Genomic DNA, 12,500 nt, shown 5'->3' with positions numbered 1-12,500 from the left:
AAAGTAACCGGAGCACATTTAAATGTTAAGTGGCACATATCCTACATTTTAGAGACAAATTGATACACGTTTTTTTGCGCTGATATCGGTCCGATATCAACACGGATCGGGCCACTCCCAGTGGTTAGTGATGCTCACTTGTGTAACAAGAGACATGAGTTTGAGTCCTGCAAGGTTCGGGCATGTGTGATTTGTGATGGAAAAAAAAAACTTTATTTTTACACATCTCCTTAATTTAAGCTCATGACGCAGTAAATTGCATGATGCGGGCACGTTTGTTACTGGATACTTTCTCATACGTCTTGGAGATTTTGTATGTGTAAGTAATATGCAAATATAATTATTTCATACTTGTTTATATTGACAAATGTGCTGTTTGACACTGCAATATTGTTCAATGATTATTACCTATATGTAGCTTGTGTGCTATAGTGTGCTTAGCTGTTGTGTAGCTGCTAGCTCTTAATAGCCTAGCATGTTTACCTTTTGTAAATGACTAAATTAGAAGAAATAAAGTAACCGGAGCACATTTAAATGTTAAGTGGCACATATCCTACATTTTAGAGACAAATTGATACATGTTTTTTTGCGCTGATATCGGTCCGATATCAACACGAATCGGGCCACTCCTAGTGGTTAGTGATGCTCACCTGTGTAACAAGAGACGTGAGTTTGAGTCCTGCAAGGTTCGGGCATGTGTGATTTGTGATGGAAAAAAAAAAGTTTATTTTTACACATCTCCTTAATTTAAGCTCATGACGGAGTAAATTGCATGATGCGGACACGTTTGTTACTGGATACTTTCTCATACGTCTCGGAGACTTTGTATTTTTAAGTAATATGCAAATATAATTATTTCATACTTGTTTATATTGACAAATGTGCTGTTTGACACTACAATATTGTTCAATGATTATTACCTATATGTAGCTTGTGTGCTATAGTGTGCTTAGCTGTTGTGTAGCTGCTAGGGCTTAGTAGCCTAGCATGTTTACCTTTTGTAAATGACTAAATTAGAAGAAATAAAGTAACTGGAGCACATTTAAATGTTAAGTGGCACATATCCTACATTTTAGAGACAAACCGATACATGTTTTTTTGCGCTGATATCGGTCCGATATCAACACGGATCGGGCCACTCCCAGTGGTTAGTGATGCTCACTTGTGTAACAAGAGACATGAGTTTGAGTCCTGCAAGGTTCGGGCATGTGTGATTTGCGATGAAAAAATATATACTTTATTTTTACACATCTCCTTAATTTAAACTCATGACGCAGTAAATTGCATGACGCGGACACGTTTGTTACTGGATACTTTCTCATACGTCTGTGAGACTTTGAATGTGTAAGTAATATGCAAATTATAATATTTCATACTTGTTTATATGTGTGATGAAAAAAAGAATCCCTTATTTTGGTCCCTGGGAGACCTATTTTGAGCTGTGATTGAGGGCCAACACCCAAAGTATTGGGGGTCCAGACTGGGAACCTGCGCTACACGAGCAGCGTGTGACAGCGTGCAAATGTAACACACTTCACAGGTTCCTCCCCTCATGTCGTGTAGACTGTTGGAAAGCACGTCACGCGCACGCGCACGCAGCACACACGACCCGCGCTAGCCAATGCACTAATCGCCTGCCCTGGGCATAGGAGGAGCTTGCAGCTTTAAGTAGTTGCCAATCACTCACTCAGCTCCACTTCCAGAAAGATCCTGCGGCCAAACGCGCGCATCACTCCGCCCTCGACGTGCCAAAGTGGGGCTTTGACTCCGGGATCGTTAGCAGCTTGACTTCCCGCTCAGAAAGATTCTGGTGATCCGCACACATTTGTCATTTTTCTCTATTTTGGAATTCCTTCTTTTTTTTTTTTTTTTTTTCTTGCCACCACCACCGCCTCCTCTTGCCGACTTTTGAGAGAGATTTATCGGACATGGCTTTCCCTCAGCTGGGGTACCCCCAGTTCCTCAGTGCCTCCTCCCACGAGATTTACGCGGGGGAACGGCCGGCCTCGAGCCGGGAAGCAAGCGCCGAGAGCGGGGTGAGTTCGTCGGCCGCAGCCGCTGCTGTGGGCTCCATGCTGGGGATGTACGGGAGCCCGTGGGCGGCCCCCAACTATAGTGCCTTTTTGCCGTATAGCGGAGCTCCAGACCTCGCTCTCATCTCCCAGATGGTAAGTCAACTTTGCGCTTTATCTTTCATTTATATCGGCGTTAATAACATTTATTTATTGCATTTTGAGAGGAAAGTTTTGCAACTTTTTTTGTTCTGCAGCGCAATAAAATATGCACTAAATTGTCATTTTGTCCAACATGTCCACCTTCCAGGGCGCCCAGTACGAGCTGAAGGACAGCCCCGGTGCCCACCCGGCCTCCCTGCCTGCTGTGCACGCCGCGCAGACCTTCTACCCATACGGACAGTATCCCTACGGGGACCCGTCGAGGGCCAAGACGGCCACCCGGGAGACCACCAGCACCCTGAAGGCCTGGCTGCAGGAGCACCAGAAGAACCCGTATCCCACCAAGGGAGAGAAGATCATGCTGGCCATCATTACCCGGATGACACTCACACAGGTGGGGGTGGGGGAGTGTTAAAACAGGACTTGTTGGGATAAATCAGGGGTCCCGAACCTTGACTCGGGGGGCCACATTTTTATTTTTTTTATTTTAGTTGTCTTGTCCCTACAATTTCCAAATTCTTTTAATTACTCACTTTATTTGTATTTATTTTATTACCAGGATGACACTCACACAGGTGGAGAAACTATTAAAACAGGACTTGTTTGGATAAATCAGGGGTCCCGAAACTTGACTTGGGGACCACATTTTTATTTTTGTTGTCTTGTCACTACAATTTCCAATTTTTTTTAATTACTCACTTTATTTGTATTTATTTATTTATTTTATTACCAGGATGACACTCACACAGGTGGAGAAACCATTAAAACAGGACTTGTTTGGATAAATCAGGGGTCCCGAAACTTGACTTGGGGACCACATTTTTATTTTTTTATTTTTGTTGTCTTGTCACTACAATTTCCACATTTTTTTTAATTACTCACTTTATTTGTATTTATCTATTTACTTTATGACCAGGATGACACTCACACAGGTGGAGAAACCATTAAAACAGGACTTGTTTGGATAAATCAGGGGTCCCGAAACTTGACTTGGGGGCCACATTTTGAATTTTTCTTATTTTTGTCGTCTTCACCCTACAATTTCCAAATTTTTTTAATTACTCACTTTATTTGTATTTATCTATTTACTTTATGACCAGGATGACACTCACACAGGTGGAGAAACTGTTCAAACAGGACTTGTTTGGATAAATCAGGGGTCTCAAAACTGCAGGGGCCACATTTTAAATTGTTGTCTCTTGTCCCTACAATTTCCTTTTTTTTTTAAATGACTCACTATATTTGTCTTTTCAACTCGGGACGCTGGTGTGGCCCGCAGGTGGTAGTTTGAGGACCCCTGGGATAGAGTTAGGGTTAGTTAACCCTAACCCTTAAAGTTAGTTAGTTAACCCTAACCCTTGACTCGGGGGCCACATTTTTTATTTGATTTTGTTCTCTTGTCCCTACAATTTCCTCATTTTTTTAATTACTCGCTTTATTTTTTTTCTTTTCTTTTCAACAGGTTGTTTTTACAGTGAATTACTGTAAAATAAAATAAAAATGGTCCCAGATTTACGGTAACATTCTAGCCTGGTAAATGTACGGTTGTTATTACAATGCATTACTGTAAATGGAAAAAAACACTACCACTTATTTTACAGCAAAATTCTGGCGACTGAGCTGCCATTTTTCTTTTTCTTACTGTAAAATCTACAGTTGTTTTTTTTTACAGTGTGCAAAACTTTCTGGTTTAGGTCTGACCGGGTGTTGAACCCACAGCTACCATCTTTTAAGACCAGCACCAACATTATGCACCACGTGAAGGGATATTTACCATGATACATTTATCAGTGACAGAGCAGGAAGGGGCTGGAAATTAATTGTCAATTTAAATGCACTTTTTCTTTTCAAATCGGGACGCTGTTGGGGCCCCTGGGATAAAAATCACGATTTCGATAATAATTCTAAATTAAATTGCATATTTTAAATGGCATTCTTTTTTTGGCCTCCTCCAGGTGTCCACCTGGTTTGCGACTTGTTTGGATAAATCGGAGGTCCCAAAACTTTTTGACTCGGGGGGCCACATTTTTTAATGTTTGTTCTCTTGTCCCGACAATTCCCACATTTTTTTATTTACTCCCTTTATTTGTCTTTTTAACTCGGGACGCTGGTGGGGCCCGCGGGTCGCAGTTTGAGGGCCCCTGGGATACAAATGACGATTTGGATGATAATTAAAAATGAATTAGCATATATTAAATCGCCTCTTTTTTTTTTGGCCTCCTCCAGGTGTCCACCTGGTTTGCCAACGCGCGCCGGCGCCTGAAGAAGGAGAACAAGGTGACGTGGGGCCGCAGCGCGGAGGACCGGGACGGGCGCATCTTCAGCAGCGACAACGAGGACGAGCAGGGCAAGAACGGCAGCGACGACGAGGAGGAGGAGGAGGAGGAGATCGACTTGGAAACGGTGGACATCGAGCGGCCGGAGGAGGAGCGCGCAGGCTGCAGGAAGGCGGGGATGGAGATGGAGATGGAGGCGGCCGACAGGGAGGCCTCGACTGAGGGGAGCCCCAGGACGCTTTCCGCGGAGGGCCTGCGCGGGGTGGAGGCTCTTTCCCTCGGCAAAGTCCAGCCTGCGGTGGTCAAACTCGACGCGGATCTCTCCCCGAGCAGACCGCCGCAGAGCAAACCCAAAATCTGGTCCCTGGCGGAGACCGCCGCGGCCCCGGACAGCGGCGCGCACAAAGCCGCCCTGCACGCGCACGCGCATGCGCACCACCCGGCGCTGCTCCCGGGTCACCACGGGATTTACACCTGCCAGATCGGCAAACTGCACAACTGGGCCAACGCGGCCTTCCTCAACGCCAACTCGCTTTTGAACATGAGGTCGCTTCTCGGGGGCGCGCCGGGCGGACACGTCGTGCCTTCTTTCCGCGGCGCGCACGCCTCCTGCGCCGCGCGACCCGGGCGGGCCACCGGCACGTCGGGGACGGAGGACGACAGCGACGGGGACTCGTCCGGAAGCTTTAGCCCAAAACGAGACGGTCGGTATGCGAGCACCGCGCGTCGCCGCACACTCGCGCCGACACTTCAATTCCACCTCTTTTCTTTCCAGATGAAGACAGCGACCACAGAGCGGATTCTCTCAAGTCTCCATTCCAGATCATCACCGACAGGTAAGCTCTCACCTGTCACTAACTCGCCAATATTGCAAGAATCATATTTGTTTTGAAAAGGCAGTATGGTTGCGTAAAAGTCATCATCATCATTTCTTTTTATTCCTTTCATGAAGCCACTTCACACTTTCATTGTTTCTTATACATTTCCATGATCAGAAAGGAGCAGATGGAAGAAGAATATTCTTATATTTATTTATCTGCTTTTAGATGACTTTATCAGTGTTTCCTCCACCAACTCCAACATACTTTCTCATTTTCCTTGAAGCATTTCCACAATGACACGTCCAATCAAAACCAGTTTGATATAATTCCAGTTGTCTCTTTTTGGAACTCTTTTTAAATTCAACGATATTCCTGCAACTTTGTAAGTCTTTCTTTAGAGAATTCCACGCTTTCACAGCAGCAACAGTCAAGTATATTTGTCAGGGCCGCACCTATACCTAAGTTGGGGCCCTAAGCAGAACTGTATTTGGAGCCCCAACCACCTATAAAAAATACAATTATTATACTTTTTTAATCAAACTTGAATTTATTTTCATGCATGTTTTTCACACAAAAAATCATGCAATATAATATTCAAACACAAATTTGTCCTGTAAAATGAAATCTGTATTTAACAGGAAAAACTAAAGCTGGCATCTCAGTCGAAATAACTTTTACTGGAAAATTGAAGCTGTTTATTTTGTTTTTTTACAAATACTGTCAAGTAAAAAATAAAAAAAATAAAAAAGCAGTACCACAGTCCGCTGCCTGGACTTGTTTGGATAAATCAGGGGTCCCGAAACTTGACTCTGGGACCACATTTTTTATTTATTTTTTTTTGTTGTCATGTCCCTACCATTTCCACATTTTTGTAATTACTCACTTTATTTGTTTTTATTTATTTACTTTATTACCAGAATGACACACACACACACACAGGTGGAGAAACTATTAAAACAGGACTTGTTTGGATAAATTAGGAATCCCAAAACTGCAGGGGCCACATTTTTTATTTTTCTTATTTTAGTCATCTTGTCCCTACAATTTCCATTTTTTTTAAATTACTCACTTTATTTGTCTTTTCATCTCGGGACGCTGGTGGGGCGCACGGGTTGTAGTTTGAGGACCCCTGGGATACAAGGGTTAGGGTTAGTTAACCCTAACCCTTGACTCGGGGGCCACATTTTTTAAATTTTTTGTTCTCCTGTCCCTACAATTTCCTAATTTTTTTAATTACTTGCTTTATTTTTATTTTCAACTTGGAACGCTGCCAGTCTTCCCCCCAGTTGTTTTTACAGCGAATTACTGTAAAATAAAAACTAGTAGCACAATTACGGTAACATTCTAGCCTGGTCGTTGTTCACCATATAATGTACGGTTGTTGTTATTACAATGCATTACTGTAAATGGAAACACACTATCACTTATTTTACAGTGAAATTCTAGCAACTGAGCTGCCACTTTTCTTGTTTTTACTGTAAAATCTAGTTGTTTTTATTTATTTATTTTTTTACGGCGTGCAAAACTCTCTGGTTTAAGTCCGACCGGGGTTTGGACTCATCTTTTAAGACCAGCGCCAACGTACGCGCCACATGAAGGGATATTTACCATTATATACTAATCAGTGACAGAGCAGGAAGGGGCTGGGAATTAATTAATAGACAATTGATTGTGTGCTCTGTGGCAAATGTCGCTTGAAAATACTGTAATAATAATAATATAATCATCATAAAAATGTTAGCAAGTTTTGAACAAATCGTGTCATGCATTCAAGTGCACTTCAATAAATGTTCCTCTTTGACATTGCGACAATAAAATTGCATTTGTGTTAAAATAGTTGTTTTTTAAGTTAATTTAAATGATGCAAGTACGATTCATTGCGATTAATCACAATTCAAATCATCACAATACATTTGATAAAACTGTTGGCATGTTTTGAACAAATCATGTCGTGCATCAAATAACACTTCAATAAACGTCCTTGTTTGACATTCTGACAATAAAATTAAGTGTCAAAATATAGTTGTTTTTAAACGGTAATTTAACTCATGCAAGTACTATGATTAATCGTGATTAATCACAGTTCAATTAATCACAATACTTTTGATAAAACTGTTGGCATGGTTTAAACAAATAACATTGTGCATTCAAATAACACTTTAATAAACGTCCTTGTTTGACATTCTGACAATAAATTTAAATTTTTTTAAAATATTGTTATTTTTAAGATAATTTAAATTACGCAAGTACTACGATTAATCACAATTCAAATCATCACAATACTTTTGACAAGACTGTTCATATGTTTTGAACAAATACATTTTGTGCAGTCAAATAATACTTTAAAAAATGTTTGTTTGATATTCTGACAAAAAATATTCCTTTGTGTGAAAATGTGTTTTAAGTTAATTCAATGTATGTCTGTTAATTTAATTTATGCATGTACTACAACTAATTGACATTTTACTATAAAATTGCATTTGTGTCAAAATATATATTTTTTTTAAGTTAATTTAAATTAGACAAGTACCACGATTAATTGTGATTAATCACAATTGTGCATTCAAGTAACAACAAAAACATTCCAGTTTGACATTCTGACAATAAAATTATTTTTTTTTCAAATTATTGTCATTTTTTGGGTTCATTTAAATTAAATTAATCATAATTCAAATACTCACAATACTTTTGATACAACTGTTTGCAAGTTTTGAACAAATACATGTCACGCACTCAAATAACACACTTTAAAAAAAAAAGTTCCAGTTTGACATTTCGACAAGAAAATTGCATTTGTGTAAACTTTTTTTAAAGTAGATTTAAATTATGCATGTACTATGATTAATCGTGATTAATCACAATTGAAATAATCACAACACGTTTGATGAAACTGTTTGCAAGTTTCGAACAAATAATATGGTGCATTCAAGTAACACACTTTAAATAACGTTCCTGTTTGACATTCTGACAATAAAATTGTATTAATGTAAAGATATTGTTGTTGTTTTTAGTTAGTTTAAACTGGGCAAGAATTACCATTAAACATGATTAATCACAATTCAAATAATCACAATACTTTTGATAAAACTGTTCGCAAGCTTGAACAAATAAATGTGGTGCATTCAGGTAACACTTAAAACATGTTCCTGTTTGACATTCTGACATAAATATTGTTTTTTTTTTAAGTTAATTTAAATAATGCAAGTAGTACAATTAATCACAATTTAATTAATCGCAATAGTTAATAAAAAACAGTTTGCAGGTTTTGCGACAAATAATATTGTGCATTTAAGTAACACACTTTAAAAACGCCCCTTTTGACATTCTGACAATACATTTACATTTGGGTCAAAATATTGTTTTTTTATTCATTTAAATTATGCAAGTACTATGATTAATCGTGATTAATCACAACTCAATCACAATACTTTAGATTAAACTGTTTACATGTTTTGTGACAAATAATGTGGTGCATTCAAGTAACACATTCGGACAATATATTTGTGTTTCTGTCCAAATATTGTTTCCACAGTAATTCAAACGATGCAAGTACTGATATTAATTGTGATTAATCACAATTTAATTAATCACAATAGTTAGGTACAACTGCTTGCATGTTTGGCGACAAATAATATTGTGTGTTTAAGTAACACACTTTACATTTGGGTCAAAATATTGTTTTTTTAAGATCATTTAAATCATGCAAGTACTATGATTAATCGTGATTAACCACAACTCAATTAATCACAATACTTTAGATTAAACTGTTTAAATGTTTTGATACAAATAATGTGGTGCGTTCAAGTAACACACTTTAAACATGTTCCTGTTAGACATTCCTAAGTTAAGTTAACACGCGAAGTCCCAGAGAAGGGTCAATTGACATTTTTACCTAGAAAACACACAAGAGGGTCATTTGACCCCTAGTCCCCCCTGTGGACACTCCTTTTGTTACACACACACTTACAACAAAATTGCATTTGTCAAAATAGTTTTTCTCAAGTTAATTTAAATCATGCAAGCTGTAAGATTAATCACAATGTAATTAATCACAATAGTTTAGATACAACTGTTTGCACATATTGCGACAAATAATATTGTGCATTTAAGTAACACACTTTATATTTGGTTCAAAATATAGTTTTTTTAAGTTCATTTAAATCATGCGAGTACTATGATTAATCGTGATTAATCACAACTCAATTAATCACAATACTTTGGATCAAACTGTTTACATGTTTTGCAACAAATGTGGTGCATTCAAGTGACACACTTTTAAAAAATTTAACCGTTTCACAATCGGACAATACATTTGTGTTTCTGTCCAAATATTGGACAGAAACAGTAAATCAAACGATGCAAGTACTGAGATTAATTGTGATTAATCACAATTTAATTAATCACAATAGTTAGGTACAACTGTTTGCATGTTTTGCGACAAATAATATTGTGTATATAAGTAACACACTTTAAATTTGGGTCAAAATATAGTTTTTATAAATTCATTTAAATCATGCAAGTACTATGATTAATCGTGATTGATCACAACTCAATTAATCACAATACTTTGGCTCAAACTGTTTACATGTTTTGTGACAAATAATGTGGTGCATTCAAGTGACACACTTTTAAAAAATGTAACCGTTTCACATTCGGACAATACATTTGTGTTTATGTCAAAATATTGTTGTTTCCACAGTAATTCAAACGATGCAAGTACTGAGATTAATTGTGATTAATCACAATTTAATTAATCACAATAGTTAGGTACAACTGTTTGCGTGTTTGGCGACAAATAATAGTGTGTTTAAGTAACACACTTTAAATTTGGGTCAAAATATTTTTTTTTTAAGATCATTTAAATCATGCAAGTACTATGATTAATCGTGATTAACCACAACTCAATTAATCACAATACTTTGGATTAAACTGTTAACATGTTTTGTGACAAATAATGTGGTGCATTCAAGTAACACATTCGGACAATACATTTGTGTTTCTGTCCAAATAGTTTTTTTTTTACAGTAATTCAAACGATGCAAGTACTGAGATTAATTGTGATTAATCACAATTTAATTAATCACAATAGTTAGGCACAACTGTTTGCATGTTTGGCGACAAATTATATTGTGTATTTAAGTAACACTTTAAATTTGGGTCAAAATATAGTTTTTTTAAGTTCATTTAAATCATGCAAGTACTATGATTAATCGTGATTAACCACAACTCAATTAATCACAATACTTTGGATTAAACTGTTAACATGTTTTGTGACAAATAATGTGGTGCATTCAAGTAACACATTCGGACAATACATTTGTGTTTATGTCCAAATGTTGTAGTATTTTTTCACGGTAATTAAAAATGACGCAAGTACTGCGATTAATTGTGATTAATCACCGTTCAATAGTGTGATTTCTGTGATTGAGAGTATTTAATGGCACATGCCGGCTGAGGCGGCAGGTAAACACTGACATCAGCACTTTAACGCCTGGTCAGGCTGGAGGGAGGCAGGGAGGCTTTATCTCCCATCAGCCGGGTCATTTCAATAATCTGCAGCCATTTCATCCACGCCACTCCCCTGAGTGAATGCAGTGGACGCATGTCAAAGAGGCTGATGGCAGGAATGGGGGGGGGGGGGGGGGGGTAGTTTGGAAATTACAATTAGGCTTTGAACAATTAACAATCCCGTTTTTAAAGTTGACAGCGCAGCATTTACATGACAATGACAGAGCTGTGAGACAATTGCAGGAATCAAAGAAGCGTTGAAATAAAATGGCATTGTTTTGCAGGTTTCTAATTGTGTTTTTCATGTCCTCACCAGACCTCATCACGGCAGCGGGGCACAGCGGGCGCTCGCCACAACATTATGAGAGGACTCACCAACAATAATCATTTTATTTAACCCAGAAGAAAAGACTATTTTGGACCTGTAATACAGTGGTACTGTTTAGCTATACTTGTTATGTGTCCTCCCTTTTATGTACGGGTTCTTTTTGGGGGGGGGAATGTGTAAATACCGGATATGGATTTGTCTTTAAGAAGAATATATTTTTGGGAAACTAAATAAATGTCATTACAGTCATTTATTATTGGAAAAGAGAAGACGCCTGTACTTGTCTCGGGGGAAATACCAAAGAAGAGCAGATTTGTCATTATTGTACTGTTTGATGACATCTGGATTCATCTTGTGGATTTTAGTCCTTGGTGGAATTTGCATATCCTCTCGAGAACAAACGTCCTCTGCAGTGGACGCTTGTTCTCAGGACGATCTTTTTTGTGTGCAAATATTTCTGATAAAATATGTTTGCAGTATTCGCCTGGTTTCAATCGCCCTGGTAATATTCTGCTCGCCTCGACTCTCCGCACTTGTTTTTGACCCGATTGACAGCGTACTCTTTCTAAAATCCGAAGGTTTAAGCCAGCGACTTGGAAGTCCCCGCATCAACACCGCAGACATTGAAATAGAAGGTTTCCAAGACCTTATGGACCTGCGCCTGGGCTTTAATGTTGGATTATGCCCCCTTCAGTGTCACCACCGCCATACCTCTGAAATATGGATCAGAAGGCAGGAAAAGGCCAGCGGGCAGTAGGGGGGGCCAAGCAGCTCAGGGGGGGGGGCCGCAGGCCTGGTGGGCCGTGTGTCACTCCAACTCATCTTTGACGTTCAAGGGCCCAGAATAACGGGGTGTGGAGTGAATGATATAAAGGTAGGGGGTCTTAAAGCTGCAGCATAAAAGCCATGTGCCTCCTGCTTGCATCATGCATGGCTCACCACCAGGGGCCCCTTAAAGCCAGGGACACAAACCAACAACAATCATTCCATATAGGACGAGGAAACGCAATGCATTGTGGGTCTTGCTGAATACAAGACTGTGCGCTTCAGTTTTGTTTGTGCGACATCATTGACGGCCACAAGCTAGGTCGCGATCGCTGCAGGTAAACAAAGGACTCGGTTTGTCCCGTTGCCAGCGAAGGAAGTCGGGTTAGTGAGTTAATAAAGAGACTGGATAGACCATCAAACATGACTTTTAACGCCATCACCTGGTACATGTTGGTGTGTTCACCGCATTTTCACACTGGTAAGTTAGAATCAAAGCATGTTTTACTCTGTTGCACACGTAGCATTTAGTTGGACGTTAGTGTTAGCTAAGCTAAGCTACTCAAAAAGGTTAATTATGTCTTCTTATTGATATAAATGGTAAATGGGTTATACTCGTATAGCGCTT

At 39.0% G+C, this 12,500-nt stretch overlaps 1 protein-coding gene and 1 long non-coding RNA gene across 2 annotated transcripts in view; one reads left to right on the top strand and one right to left on the bottom strand.

The window, feature by feature from the left end:
* Positions 1 to 12,500, bottom strand: part of LOC133635707 (uncharacterized) — a 209,509-nt gene that overhangs the window by 142,198 nt on the left and 54,811 nt on the right. The window lies entirely within an intron of this gene.
* Positions 1,631 to 11,638, top strand: irx1b (iroquois homeobox 1b). Its single transcript, XM_062030163.1, has 5 exons — positions 1,631 to 2,168; positions 2,323 to 2,568; positions 4,401 to 5,154; positions 5,226 to 5,286; positions 11,096 to 11,638. Exons 1-5 carry the CDS (start codon positions 1,929 to 1,931, stop codon positions 11,142 to 11,144), a joined length of 1,350 nt encoding a protein of 449 aa, XP_061886147.1. The 5' UTR covers positions 1,631 to 1,928; the 3' UTR covers positions 11,145 to 11,638.

Source organism: Entelurus aequoreus, linkage group LG20 (genome assembly GCF_033978785.1).
Source record: "Entelurus aequoreus isolate RoL-2023_Sb linkage group LG20, RoL_Eaeq_v1.1, whole genome shotgun sequence".
Lineage (NCBI taxonomy): Eukaryota > Metazoa > Chordata > Actinopteri > Syngnathiformes > Syngnathidae > Entelurus > Entelurus aequoreus.
The sequence above is the reverse complement of the archived record's forward strand: the minus strand, read 5'-3'. Positions and strand labels throughout refer to the sequence as shown.

Excerpts from the sequence above, each read along its gene's own strand:
- irx1b (XM_062030163.1), top strand. The coding sequence starts at position 1,929 with ATGGCTTTCCCTCAGCTGGGGTACCCCCAGTTCCTCAGTGCCTCCTCC. Across the intron at positions 2,169-2,322 it reads TCGCTCTCATCTCCCAGATG|GGCGCCCAGTACGAGCTGAA; the intron begins GTAAGTCAACTT and ends TCCACCTTCCAG. Across the intron at positions 5,287-11,095 it reads TTCCAGATCATCACCGACAG|ACCTCATCACGGCAGCGGGG; the intron begins GTAAGCTCTCAC and ends TGTCCTCACCAG.